General features: G+C 23.4%; 3 protein-coding genes across 5 annotated transcripts in view; 2 read left to right on the plus strand and 1 right to left on the minus strand.

The window, feature by feature from the left end:
* Positions 1 to 6198, plus strand: part of LOC126896420 (uncharacterized) — a 42381-nt gene extending 36183 nt beyond the window's left edge. The window contains exons 11-12 of the mRNA XM_050669184.1: positions 5703 to 5913; positions 6075 to 6198. The gene's annotated coding sequence lies outside the window, so the exon portion shown is untranslated. The remainder of the gene's footprint in view (positions 1 to 5702; positions 5914 to 6074) is intronic.
* Positions 262 to 6322, plus strand: LOC126895085 (uncharacterized). Its single transcript, XM_050666570.1, has 5 exons — positions 262 to 414; positions 510 to 727; positions 5703 to 5913; positions 6075 to 6244; positions 6313 to 6322. Exons 1-5 carry the CDS (start codon positions 262 to 264, stop codon positions 6320 to 6322), a joined length of 762 nt encoding a protein of 253 aa, XP_050522527.1.
* Positions 6323 to 8510: 2188 nt separating this feature from the next.
* LOC126896430 (tyrosine-protein phosphatase non-receptor type 2) lies at positions 8511 to 13660 on the minus strand. Of its 3 annotated transcripts, none has more exons than XM_050669218.1 (9): positions 13357 to 13660; positions 12615 to 12776; positions 11465 to 11599; positions 11274 to 11401; positions 10935 to 11193; positions 10671 to 10829; positions 10351 to 10601; positions 10131 to 10271; positions 8511 to 8702 (listed from the first exon to the last, which is right to left on the minus strand). In XM_050669218.1, the coding sequence occupies exons 1-9, from the start codon at positions 13441 to 13443 to the stop codon at positions 8681 to 8683; spliced, it is 1344 nt and encodes a 447-aa protein (XP_050525175.1). In that variant the 5' UTR covers positions 13444 to 13660; the 3' UTR covers positions 8511 to 8680. The 3 variants fall into 3 exon arrangements, with proteins under 3 accessions (XP_050525175.1, XP_050525173.1, XP_050525174.1); XM_050669217.1 differs by lacking the exon at positions 8511 to 8702 and having other exon boundaries at positions 9859 to 10271; positions 10935 to 10944; positions 10978 to 11193; positions 13357 to 13659; XM_050669216.1 differs by lacking the exon at positions 8511 to 8702 and having other exon boundaries at positions 9857 to 10271.
* Positions 13661 to 14395: the final 735 nt, after the last annotated feature.

Genomic DNA, 14395 nt, shown 5'->3' on the forward strand with positions numbered 1-14395 from the left:
CTTTTTTTCATTACTTAAAATTACCCATCTTTTAATATTTTAGTATTTATATTATATATTATAATAATAGGAATAATTTCAAGCTAAATTTAAACCAAGCTAATAGAAATGTATTATTCACATAAATCTAGTTGTCAAAAGCGTAAAGAACGTGTAGAATGAGAAGAAACATTTTTAAAATTTCAAAAAGACCAATCAACTCTTACTTCCTTTAAATTCTGTGCAAAAGAAAAGCCTACTCAGATTACTTAGAGTATAGAAATGAAAACTCAAATACTTTCAAATGATTCTGAAAATAAAAAAAATATTCCGACTAATAATAATAATGTTACTAACGATCTCACAAAAAATATAATTAATCCTGTATTAACTGATTCAATTTTAAAACATCCTGCTGTAGAAGAATCTGATACCGTAATCGTATATTATATATAATCAAGTAAAAGTTTACTACTATAGTAGTAAACTTGAATGTTTATCATAAGTAAGTGGAAATATTATTTGTTCAGGAAAACAATCAAATTTTCAATCTTTATAATTACGATATTGGTACTTTAAAAACCGAGATATTGCAAACACATTTAATTGAAAAAGTTATTCGTCAAGGTCATCAAAAAATGCCAGCGTCTTTTCCTCATGATCTACTGAACGATCCGTTTCCATTATCATTGCTTTCTAAAACTGCCAAATGGCAAAAAAGTAAAACGCGAATTGTTAGTTTGGAGTCGTTTTAAAAATGCTTTACGGTTTTCCTTGCCGCTTGTTCAAAACAAGCACATTAAATTTTTAGAAAGATGCTCCAACGGCCCGAGTACCTCATCGTTACTCGGGTCGCCTTGGATGAGGCGGCTTCTAACCCGTGTTGAAAAAAAAAATTTGACCTCTGGATTTGTCTTCATGGTAAAAATGACTACCGTATTCAAAAATTTGCTATTTTTGTGTTAAAATTCTGGGTTTTGTATTTTATTTTATTTTAAAATACCTGACTAGGGGAGTACAGATTTTCATAAATATTATATAAATTAAAATTAATATAGCATAGAAAGTTAAACTTATTTAAATTTGTTTGCTTCTTTTAAGTCGAGAAAAATATCTTTGAAATTTGAACTAGCTTAAATAGCCAATTTTTCAACCGCCGGAAGCAACGTACGGTTGCCGAGTTGGTAAAATTTATGTTTTACACGCTTGGGGTACGAGGTTCCAACCCGCATATGGCAATGAATTTTTTGCATTTTTTCTTAATTCTTTTTAAGTTAGTATAAATTTTAACTCGTTTGATTTTTATCACATTTAGATTCAATAACTTCAATAAAGATCAAGGATCCCATCACTTTAGTCGCCCCTTGCAAGAAGAAATTTCTTATTCGTATTAAAATTATTTTACTATATTTTAAGTTTTCGCTTCGATGCAAAGCCGAGAAGATATTTTTTTGTGACTATCATTTATTTTCTCTGCTCTAACTTGACCTACTTTTTTCAACAATACGTCAAATTACTACAATTCGTATCTAGTTGAAGATATTACTCTCAAAAATTGAAAAAAAAATTCTAATTTATCAATTAAACAGTTAGTTATTACATCGTCTCCATAAAGACAATTAAAATCATTAATTTCTAATGTTTTCAAAATATTTATTAACGAATGAAGTTTGATATGATAGGTTTCAACTACAAAATTAAATCATTTTACTTTGTAATTTAATAATTTTTTTACTCTATTTGTGTGTGCTACTACTAGACTATAATATTACAATTTTTTTTTGTAACATGTTGCTATATAAATCATTTCTAAAAAAAATGATTGTTTTTTCTCCTGAATTAACAATTGATTTTTACAAATATAATCAAATTTTATAATACACTCAATTGAGTAAATCTTTTTAACAACTTTGTTTTGATTGGTACATTTAGTTAAAGTAAATCATTAAAATTAATTAAGTTCTCAATATTTCAATTATAGAATCTTTTCAACAAACAACAAAAGTTCCTAGGAAATTATTACTATTACTTCTATTTAAGTTATCTATTACCATAAAAATGCAAAAAAATATTGAGCTTTTCTGATAAATTTACAATAAATAGTAATTATAAAACTTTCTGACTGCATATTGATCTTAACGATACAATTTTTTTAATTGTCATAAAATTTTCTATTTAATTATGTCAATGTCAAACTTACCAATTGAGCTAAAAGTTATGGTAAAATAAATTTTTTTTTTTTATTATAAACATTTACAACAATCAACTTTAAACGATTAACAAAATAGGTTAAATATGTCATTTTCCTTATTTTTAACTTATTAATAATCAAATTAATATTAAATATTATATCAAATCAGTATTAATTTAAAACAATTTTTTTTGTTCTTAATTATTTTTTTTTATATGTAAAAACTATTTTTTAATAATATTAAAACTTAGAAGTTATAGAAAAAGTCTAATTGCACATTTTAAAACATCGCGAAAAGTTGATTTAGAATAGTATATTTTTGTTTCTGATGGAAGTTCCTTGTAGTCCAGTGTATAAAACTTATAACTTTGTTAATTGTTATAACTTTATCAAAAATGACCAAATCAGTATATTTTTTTTTATTTAGATGCATGTCTTTATCTATCATTTTGTTTTTTTTATAAATCTAACCCTTTACCTGCCCACAAGAGGGATTCAAAATATTAACTTTTTTTTTTTTAGTTAAAGTAAATCATTAAAATTAATTCAGTTCTGGATATTTCAATAGTAGAATCTTTTTAAATATCAAAAATTACTTAGAAGTGATTACTATGATCAGGGCCGGATTTAGACTTTTGGATGCCCAGGGCAAATTTTTTTTTGAGGTCCCTAACAGTAAAATAATAAAAAAATACTCACTATCGAAGTAGTTAAAGATAAAAAATTTTAAATTTCCAAACTTGCACTTTATAACTATCTACCTAAAACGTGTTTAATTCAAGTTTGAAACACTGCTGTTTTGTAACACAAATTTCAAAATTTGACTATGATTTCTATTTAAGTGTTCTATTACGATAAAAATGCAAAAATATAATGAGTTTTTCTGATAAATATACTGTAAATAGTAATTATAAAATTTCCTGACTGCATATTAATCTTAAAAATAACATTGTTTTAATTCTCATAAAATTTTCTATTTAATGATTCATTCTAGTCAACGAAGGAGTAATTTTGCAGAATAGCAGAAAAAATTCCCAACAAACTTTTTTTTTTTTTGTTTTAATTAGGCAATTGGTGGATTATTCCAAAAGCAACATCAACTCTTATTTCTTTAATTATATCATGATTAGTAGTTCTTTGATTTTAAAATATAATATTTGAATATATACTAATTATAATTATTAAATTTAGTATGAAATTGATATTTAATATTGTAATTTAAACGGAGAAATTATAAAAATAATAAAGAAGTTATATTTTGCTTTACTTTTACGTGTATAAAAATTTAAAGGGCTTGATACAATAATTTTCAATAAAAACTGTTTGTTACTATAAAAAAATGCACTGGACTACAAGGAACTTTCATCAGAAGCAAAAATATACTTTTCTAAATCAACTTTTCGCGTTGTTTTCAAATCTGCAAGTAGACTATTTCTATCACTTCTAATTTTTTATATTATTACTAATTATATATATAAAATAATAATTAAAAGAAAAAAAAATTTGTTTTCAAATTATTACTGATTTGATTTTTAATATGTTAAAAATAATCAGTCCAAATTTTCAATTTTAACCTATTTTTTTGGTTCTTTAAAGTTGATGAAAAATTTTTGATAAAGATTTATGAAAGTTTATAGTAAAATAAATTGAATATATTACCATAACTTTTAGCTCAATTACAAGTTTAAAATTGACATCTAGGCCAGTCAACAAAGGAAAAATTGCGGAAAAAATTTTGTTTTTTTAAAAGTTGAATTAAAATATGTATAATGACATACTAATAGTCCTCAAGATTGGAATTGAGCTTTTTTTTTAAAGCCTCGCAAAAGTTCAAAAATATGAGCTTTCTTAATTTTCTCAAAAAAAAATATTTAACTTACAAAAAAAAGTTTCGCACAAAAGTTGTTTAAAAGACAATTATAAATAAAAATATAATCTTATATTTTTTCATTTAAACAAATATTTTTCGAGTTACATTACATTTAATATGAGTAATAAAATTTATATTCCATTTTTTTCATTTTACGGTTACTTTTTATCATGTTATACTTACATTAGACACAATGTTATAAATGCATATGTGTGTATGTGTGAGTTTATTTATTTATTGTATCATTAAAGTGTAGTGTATATTGAGATACAACCGATAGAGTAGGTAATTGATTTGACGCTATATTATTTAAACCCAACTAAACGCTAAATTGTACATTCCGAAATAACAATCATATTATGTCAATTGCCACCGGAATATCTGGTAATATTTTTCTTTTTCTTTGCCTTAATCCCAACTACTTGGGGTCGGGCACCCTTATCCTAAGATTCCACTTGACACGATCTCCCACATCTTCTACGCTCACATCAGCTGTCCTCAAATCGCATTCAATAGCATCCCTCCATCTCTTTTTTGGTCTTCCTCTATCTCTTCTTCCTTCAACATTCATTTCTATAACTGTTCTTACAGCTTTCGATTCTTCTTTCCTCATACCATGACTAAACAATCTAAGTCTATTTTCTGTCATCTTATCCACGATTGACGCAACACCTATACTTCCTCTTATATGCTCGTTCCTTATCCTATCTTCTCTAGTCACTCCACTCATCCAACTAAGCATTCTCATCTCTGCTACACTTATTCTCTGCTCTACTTTCTTATCAACCGCCCAACACTATTAACCATACATCATAGCTGGCCTCACAATTTCATACTAAATTTAAAAACTATAATTAGTATTTATTCATATATTATATTTTAAAATCAAAGAACTACTAATCAGGATATAATTAAAGAAATAAGAGTTCATGTTGCTTTTAAAATATTTCACCAATTTCTCTAAAGGAAACACTATCTACAGATTTGCATCGAAGCGTTTCTTTTGATAGTGATTTTAATCACTGTCAGATATCATCTATACTTGTCCCATCTATGCCTCGTCAACACTGTGCCTCGACCCCACTGTGCTACCGTTTTTTTTAGTTTAGGACTATGTAAAAATTTTATTTTTATTATTTGTCTAATAAGAAAATAAAATTAAAATTAAAAAATAAGAAAAATCATAAATCTTTTGTTTTTTAAAAACTTTCAAAATAGACTTTATTAATTCTTTTTTTACAAAAACATTGTTTTATTGACAACAATTTTAGAATAATTACTTTTTGAGTTACAATCATTTTAATAAAATGAGTATTTAGTTTAAATGTAGTGCTTGTGTCTCAATAATTATCCTAAAGTTGTTGAACCATGAGAATTTTTTTGAATAAGAACAAGACTAAAGAATGACTATTTTGAAATTTAAAAATAAAAATATTAATTTATTTTTCTTGTTAGTGACAAATAATACAAAATATACTTTTAATGAAGTACAAATCTAAAACTTGTTAAAAAAAAAATAGTACACTAAATATTCACTAGAACAAAAGTTATTAAAGATATCAGAACTCGGTGAACACAATATATTCGTAATTAACAAATTAGAAAAACAACTACAATATTTTATAAACTACAAACTTATCTGCTTTTTTTTTACTATTTTAGACTAGAAAAAATTGCTCAAGCAAATCGTACACGAATAGTTTTGGAAGCTGAAGCTGAAGCTGAATCGATTAGGCTTAAAGGTGAAGCAGAGTCATTTGCTATTCAAGCTAAAGCAAAAGCTGATGCTGAACAAGCTATGAAAAAAGCAGATGCTTGGAGAGAGTACAAAAAAGCAGCAATTATTGATATGGTTTTACAAACATTGCCAAAGGTATTTTATTATTAAATTTTATGTTTTATAATGTTGAAAATAAATAATTATTATTATAAATTTAGGCTCAAATATTTCTGTGTTGTTGAAGAGATGAAATTAAAATAGACTAAAATGAAAATAAAAAAAAAAATTTTTTTTCAAATATTTATTTGTTTTAGCTTGCTGCCGAAGTTGCTGCTCCGTTTGATAATACCAAAAAAGTGACCATGGTAGCTAGTGGTGATGGTGATGTAGGAGCTGTTAGATTGACGAATGAAGTAATTCAAATTGTCAACAGAGTACCTGAAATGGTTACCACCTTGACAGGAGTTAAAATAAATGATGTTATGTAAGTTTTTATAATAAATGATGGACTAAAATTATAAAATTTTAGCATTCAATTTTTTTTATTTACAGGAATATGTAAGGAAGTTACTGACTATTTAAACATATTTTAGGTTATATACATACAGATAAAATAATTTTATTTGTTTATAATTTCAAGCAAAGAAAAATTGAATATTTTTTACCTATATATTTAATTTATCTTAAGTATATGATTATATTTATCTTATTATTTCCTGTACAATTTGTCTATTCATCATTTGCATTCTAGCCACTTTTTATAACATTTCTGTTTATAATTTTTTTTTATTTTTGCTTTTATTAATAATTAAATACTAATGTGTGTTATATTGTTTATTTTTTACTTATTTGCGCTAAACCAAATATATATGTATGCCTTAAACATAAAACATATTAATATTTATTTATTTTTTATTAATAAGTCAATTTATTTTTACTAAAAATAACAAAAACATAAGCTTAAAAAAAACTAATATATTATTAAAATTTTGAAAATTAGAACAAATAAACTATTATTCTTATTTTAAATATACATTTACTATTGTTGTTTTTACCATCATATTATATCTTATTCAATCAATAAATAAAAATGTATTATAATTTTTAATTTATTAAATCACACAAAGAAAAGATAATGATCAGATGTATAAATTTAAGTAGCGTGGAATAAATTTATTTAAAATAGAGTAAAGAGAAATATTTTTATTCCATTTGTAAGTTTAATTCAAGAAAGCGATTTTTGCTAAACTTATTTTTATAATCATTAATTATTTTGGTGTAATAATTTAAAAATTGCGTGAATAAAGCCAAAGCAAAAATATGTAAAATTATTGATAAAATTTTTTTATATAATTCTCCAGTGATGGAAAAGTAATATTGTTCTTATGAACTTTTTCATTTTTAATGAACTATACACAAACAAGTTCAAACTTTAGAAATTGTACTTTAACATAAACTCAGTTCTTATTTTATGTAAAGATTTTTGGTTTGTACATTGCAATGTTCACTTGACTGGATTCTACCAATGAGTATATAAAAATAAATGTCTAGAATTTAAAATCAATTTTGATTTTAAATTAATTTTTAAGAAATAGTATACAAGTTGTGTTCAGAATATAACGGGAATATACGTTTTTTGAAATAATAATTGTTTATTCGTCATTTGTCGTTTTTTATTCATTATTTAATATTAATATTGTCACATATAAAAAAGTCCCCATTAGATATTATGCACTTGTGCCAATGCTTCTTCCAATCTTCGAAACACTTCTCAAACATGACCTTTAGAATAGCCTTCAGTTCACCAGTGATGCGCATTTAATGTCATCTATGCTTGAAAAACAACTGACTTTTAATGTTCTCTTTTATTTTTGGAAATAGAAAAAAATCACACGGAGCCATGTCTTATGAATATGGAGGGCATCGTTACAGTATTGTTTTTGGCCAAAAATTCACGAACAAGTAATGAAATGAGAGCATGTGCATTATCGTGGTTTATTAGCCATAATTTATTTTGTCACAAATCCGGCAAAAATAAAAATAAAAAAATCATATTTTTGATTCTAATAAAAGTTCCTTGTAGTCCAGTATATTTACTCATAAGTAACATTTTTTTTTTGCTTAGTATTGTACTAAGCTCTAAATTTTTATACACGTTAAAATATTTGAAATGTATATTTTTTCTGTACAATCGAAGGAGATAATCCCTCCAAGATCCTAAAATGCAACAATGCTTGTCAAGCACAATAATTGTTTTACAAAAAATTTATAATTTCTTAATTATTTTAATTTTAACATTAATTTTAAAAGGAAAATTCACTGCAATAAACTTGATCTAATTAACTTTTAAGAGCTTTCCTGTTACAGGATTTCTCATTGAAAATAGGCCCAAAAATATAATCTTTCACTAATTATACTACCTAATATTAAAATCATAGAAATATAGTACTTATCGTATTAATGCTTAACACAAAAAGTAGCACATAATTCCAATTATACCATTTATGGTTATATTCTTTGCATAATTTGAATAAAAAACTAAGTTAAACGCAGAACTTGGAAGATTTCAATTTTTTTTATTCAAAGCACACATATTGTTAAAGAAAAAAGGTATTATGACATAAATTATTATTATGGCACATTAAATCAAAAAATAATAAAATAGTACAGTTAAGTCNATTGTTAAAGAAAAAAGGTATTATGACATAAATTATTATTATGGCACATTAAATCAAAAAATAATAAAATAGTACAGTTAAGTCAAAATTATTGCAAATATCAACAAAAAAAGTGTAATAAATTTTATTTTCATTTATAAAATGAACACTAAATATTTTATAATAACTATTATATGTAATACAATGGTACTAGAAATTATGCAATCAATACTTTTCTTTCAGGGTTTTTCATAATTTTTATACTATTTTTTCCAACTCCTTTGCCTAAAAATTTAAAAAAATTTAATGAATAAATTACATCATTTATTTATTTAATAAATAGATAAAAATAACATCTATTTAAGATGTAATTCAAACATTGACTGGAAATTACAATTTATATTTTATAACAAATATTAAAATGACAATTACCAAATAACTTGCTGTGATAGTCTTTTTGTTATAGACTTACACTTTATAGTGAATCAGAACTTTATTTAAAAAAATAAAATTATTTTTAATAATTAATTAAAAAAATATTATAAAAAAGAAGGCAATAAAAATGTTTTGATACAAATTTGATATATTATTTTGTTTTAGAAATGTTTTAGATTACTGGATTTATAACAAAATATGATAGTTTTTAAAAACAAATTATGATAAATATCCTAGTACGTCACTAACTTAATTCTATTATATTTGAGCACAAATAAATTTCATATGAGTGTATAAAATATGAGATATGTATTTTAACTTAAAATTTCAAATTAAATAATCTGTTAAATGTAAATAAAAAGCAAATCTGACTTTAATAGTATAAAAAAAGAGATAATTAATGACATTTCTAATGCCATATGCACAAATTTGTAACATAAAAATTACAATTTTCCTGCATATACACTTAATTAGATTGTTAAATTCTGTATCTTTTGGTTATACTTAATTTACAAATAAAATCAATCATGAAACATTCAAAATATAATCAATATATTAAGTAATACTTAAATTTTGAACTAATTATTTATTTGTATACAGTCACATTTATACTTAGCACAAGAATATAGAATAAAATTTATAAATATAAGTATTAGTTCTTTTTTTAATAAAAGTTAACTCAATTATGTATTTTCAGTTATTAATTTTTAAAAATAAATGAGGTAATTTTACTTTAAATCATTAATTTTATTATAAATACTTCATTTATAAACCTTATAAAAATTTATTAATGATCATTATAAATTATTAATTACCTATTATTATTGGAGTTTCATATTAAATTTATTATCAATTAATTATTAGTATTACTATTATTAATTAATGTTATTATATATTAAAAAATCAGTATAATTGGAAATCAACTTTAAATTCTTTAAAACTAAAAATATTTTAATATTAAAAAAAAATAGTATTTATAAACAAAGAAACATTTTCAGTCTTTAATTATCTAAATAATAGTACTTAAAATTTATCAATGAATATATATATTTTTTTAATAAACTAAATAGGATTGTTACCATTTAAATATTATTTTATTCAAATATATTAATAATTTTAATATTAGATATAATCCTTACAAATTGTTAACCAAAGTTAAAATTTTCATTGATAAAAATATGCTACTTTTTATAATTTATAAAATAAGCTACGATCATAACACCACCACTCAGAGCTAGAACTCCAAGTCCTAAACTTTTCAATGGTTTAAGCCAAGACCTTTTGATTTTTTCCCAATATTCTTGCTCTTTTTGTTTCCTTTTCATAAGCTTTAATTTTTCTGCTAGCGCTCTGGTTTTTTCTGCATCTCCATCAACTTTTAATTTGCTATCATCATTGGTACAATTCAATTTGTTACATCTATAAGATAAATTATTTTAATTAATAATAATATAAATTAATACAATTAATTGTATAAAAGTCATTATACGAAGATTACTTATTGTTTTTTGATAGATCAAGTTCTCTAGGAGGAGGTAAAGGTGGTGGAGTTGATTCAGTATCATCACTTTCTGATTCAGAAACTAATGATTCTTCATCATCAGAATCATTTTCATGAGCTTTATTTAGTGATTCTGTACGTGGTGGAGGAAGTGGAGGTGCTTCATTGCTTAATTCACTATCACTACTTTCATTACCAGACCCATTATCATTAGCTAATAATACACCATCTAAACTAGGTAGCTCATCCTAAAAAAAAAAATAATAATAAATAAATGGTTGTGTTAAAAAATAGTACACTTAATATCATGAAAATACCTCATTATCAGCATCCCAATTAGTATCAAGAGCTTCAATTATGCTTTGATAACCAAACCGTAATTGTTCAGGGGCTTGCACTAGTCCCATTCGACATTTTCTCATTTCTACCAATAATGATCGTATATGTACATATTTAAGACCATCAAGTGTTTTCATCTACAAATGTAATTAATATTTATTTTATTATTATTATTTAATTATTAATATTATTATTAATAATTATTAATAGCCAAATAAAATAAAACTTTGTATTAGGATTACCTGTACAAGACAAATGTCTATCAAACAAAACGTTCCTGAACGNCAAATGTCTATCAAACAAAACGTTCCTGAACGACCAATTCCAGCAGAACAGTGAACAACAGTTGGTCCATAAGATGTTTCAAGAGCACCACTACGCCTAATATCTCTCAAAAAACGCAAAAAAGGTGTAGGTGTTTTAGGTACACCAAAATCTGGCCAATCAGTATAATGAAAGTGTAATATTTCTCTAAAATCTCCTGACTCCAAGTCATTAAGTCTAAATATTTAATATTAAAATAGTTATTTAATACAAATATAAAGCAAAAAGTAAGTTAACAATATGATGTATTAATTTACTTCAAAATACTTTGGATATAAAATCCATGATTTATTTTTGTTATGAATTCTACAGATAAACCAATATCATTCCAAATAAATTTATAATTTTCTTTTTTCTTTTTTGGCCAATATTGGTGGCATTTTAGCTATATTCAAAAACCATAATACATAATACATAATGATATTACAGAAATAAATTCATTTTTTACCTTTTTCTTTTCTATAACTTTATTTAACATTATTATAGCTTTTGAATTTTGTTCCCACACCATAAGCCAAAAATGAGAAGTTGTATTTTCTAATGGACCTTGTGTAAGTATATATTTTCTATCACAATCACAAACCTAGAAGTGACATTTTATTAAACATTACATCAACACCAAAATTTTTTTTATAAAAATATTAACAATAATAATTGAATGGTACTGGGAAAAAACAGTAATTGTCTATTTCTGTAAATTTTTCAATAGGCCAAAAATAAATTTATAAGTTCCTATTATTATGATATGTTACATTTTGAAATGGGTACTATTCCAGCAAATAATTACTCCAGGCAATAAAATAATGTAATTTTTAACAATTTTTTAAAAATCTTAGATTAAAAAAAAGGTCACTTTAAAAACATCCATCAGACTTTTTTGGTTTAAATCCAGATAATTTTATATGCAGAATAAAAAAAACCGGAGTTATATTTTGTAAATTTACTATGGACATAAAAAAAAAAACTATTCTTTTAGTTTTGGAAAATGTTATGGTTTAAATTATAGAAGTATGTCATTTTTATTCAAATCAATTTTTTAATTATAAAAATTAAAAAAAAAAACACCATATTTTAGTACCATTGCAGAGCTTAGATATCATTGATTTAACCATAATATGTTAATTTATTTAATGTATGTACACAATAAAAAAAAAAATTACTGATATTGGATTTTTTCTAATAAAATCCTAATAAGGTTAAATAGTTAAAAAAAAATTCTGTGGTTTTATGGGCTTTTTTTAAATATAACTTAAAAACGCTCGTTTTACATCAACCCTGAAAATTCTGCATCTTTTAACGATATATAAACAAATTAAAACTTATAAAGTGTTCTTTTGAAAAAAGAAAAATTCAGATATCATAGTGTATCCAAAATTAAGTAAGCTATTTGCTAACAATTTTTTATCAAATTGTTTAATGATTGTCAATTTAACCACCACCAGATTTCAATTTATACTGGTGCTTACATTGTGGGTTCTGACATCTTTGTTATTTTTTCTTTTTTCATTCTACATTATATTATTAAAATAAAACATTATTAAGCTACTAAATTAAATTTTCATATTATTACTTATAAGTAAAATGAATATTGCACTTACTTGAAGGAGATTTGCATTAATGTATGAAACATTGCCTTTTTTAAGAGATATAATAGTATCATCGTAAGGAGAAACATCTTGATATCTATTTAAGATTTTATTTGGAACTTTCTTTGCTTCATCTGAGGTTTTTCTAATTTTTAAGCTCTCCGTTTCTACAAACTATTTTAAAATATATTTAACATTTGTTTAGTAAAATATTTTAGATTATTGTAAAAACTTCTCACATTCGATAAATGAGATAATGACAAAACATTATTGAATCTCTAGTTGGCTACCAACATTGATAATTAAAAAAATGAATAGAATTAACTATACTAAAATGTATACAAATTGAAAATATTAAACTACACATTTCAGAACTTAAATATTTCTTGTAATGTAACCATTGTGCCTACCAAAACATATTTTAATAGATAAATAAATAAATATTTTTGAAAAATATCTTTTTTTTGTTATATTAAATATAATAATTTAATTTAAGTATATAATTTTTATACAAAATCTAATAACTAACCAAATTCTAGAATTATATATAAATTTTTCTATGTAAATACATACAGTTACCAAGTTATAAAAAATAAAAATAAATATATTTAAAACATTGATTTTTAATTTTCAAAATGAATAACAATAATTATATATCTAGTCAATCATTTAGATTTTTATAATTCAAAATTAATTTGACTTTGAAGAATTAATATAAACAACATATTGATTAAACTGAAAATAAAAAACTTACTCTAAATGTTGTATTCCACATATTTTTGCTTTCAATTTCTTTAAACTCATCTAGCAATCTATCTTTAATTTTTTGATCAGACTGCATTGTGAAATGTTTAGTATGCAAACTCAAATACTCAGATTTTGGTAATAAAAATATCAATAATATTTATTGTAAGTATTACTAGAATATAACAAAATTGATTGCGATTAAAATTAACTAAAATATAATTTACTTTTATCTTAAATAATAAATTGCATAACTATTCTATTTACTAAGAAAAATAATCAATTAATTGAAACTTGCTAACAAATTAATATTTTACGAGACCGTGTTATCATTGACACCGACTGACTAACTCACATTACGTCCACAAATGTTATCTATTGTTTTTTTATGATCAAACATGGTTACTGGTAATGACGCATACTTCGGTTTACAGCCATAAAGCTAAATTGTAACGCGGGCTATCTGAAATGATAATTTTTCATTCATTTTTATTGAGCTATTTACACTAAAGATTAAGGACAAAGTATAGAATGGGTTTAATGGTTCACATCCCCTTCATTAAAGAATTATTTACACGTAATCAAATTAAATAAAAAATAATAGATTGAGGATTATACGTTCAATCACTATTCATCAGTGTCTTAGATAAACCATAGCTCTTTATTGATAGCAATACTAATTTCTAAAATGAAATTAAAAAACAAAAAAGGTTCAAATTATGGAAATAACATAATTTTTCATTTAAAAATGTTTTTAAATATTATAATATAAGATTGAAATATTATTTAGATACTAAGTTATATACATTTTATTTTTTATGGACTATTTAATTTAAATATTATTAGGTAAAAAGACTAAAATTTTATTCAAAAACACAGAAACATAATTTACATTTTAATTAAACTTACTTAATAATTTTGATACACAGAAACTATAAATTTTTTTTCTTTGCTTCCCACCCCTTCACGACTTAACTGTACTATTTTATTATTTTTTGATTTAATGTGCCATAATAATAATTTATGTCATAATACCTTTTTTCTTTAAC

This window comes from Daktulosphaira vitifoliae, unplaced genomic scaffold (assembly GCF_025091365.1).
Source record: "Daktulosphaira vitifoliae isolate Bord-2020 unplaced genomic scaffold, ASM2509136v1 Scaffold_1, whole genome shotgun sequence".
Taxonomy (NCBI): Eukaryota; Metazoa; Arthropoda; class Insecta; order Hemiptera; family Phylloxeridae; genus Daktulosphaira; species Daktulosphaira vitifoliae.

Bases quoted from the DNA above. Each gene is read 5' to 3' on its own strand.
- LOC126895085 (XM_050666570.1), top strand. From the start codon at position 262: ATGAAAACTCAAATACTTTCAAATGATTCTGAAAATAAAAAAAATATT. The intron at 415-509 runs GTAATCGTATAT...TTATTTGTTCAG, and splicing joins CTGTAGAAGAATCTGATACC to GAAAACAATCAAATTTTCAA. The intron at 728-5,702 runs GTTTTAAAAATG...TTACTATTTTAG, and splicing joins CGAATTGTTAGTTTGGAGTC to ACTAGAAAAAATTGCTCAAG.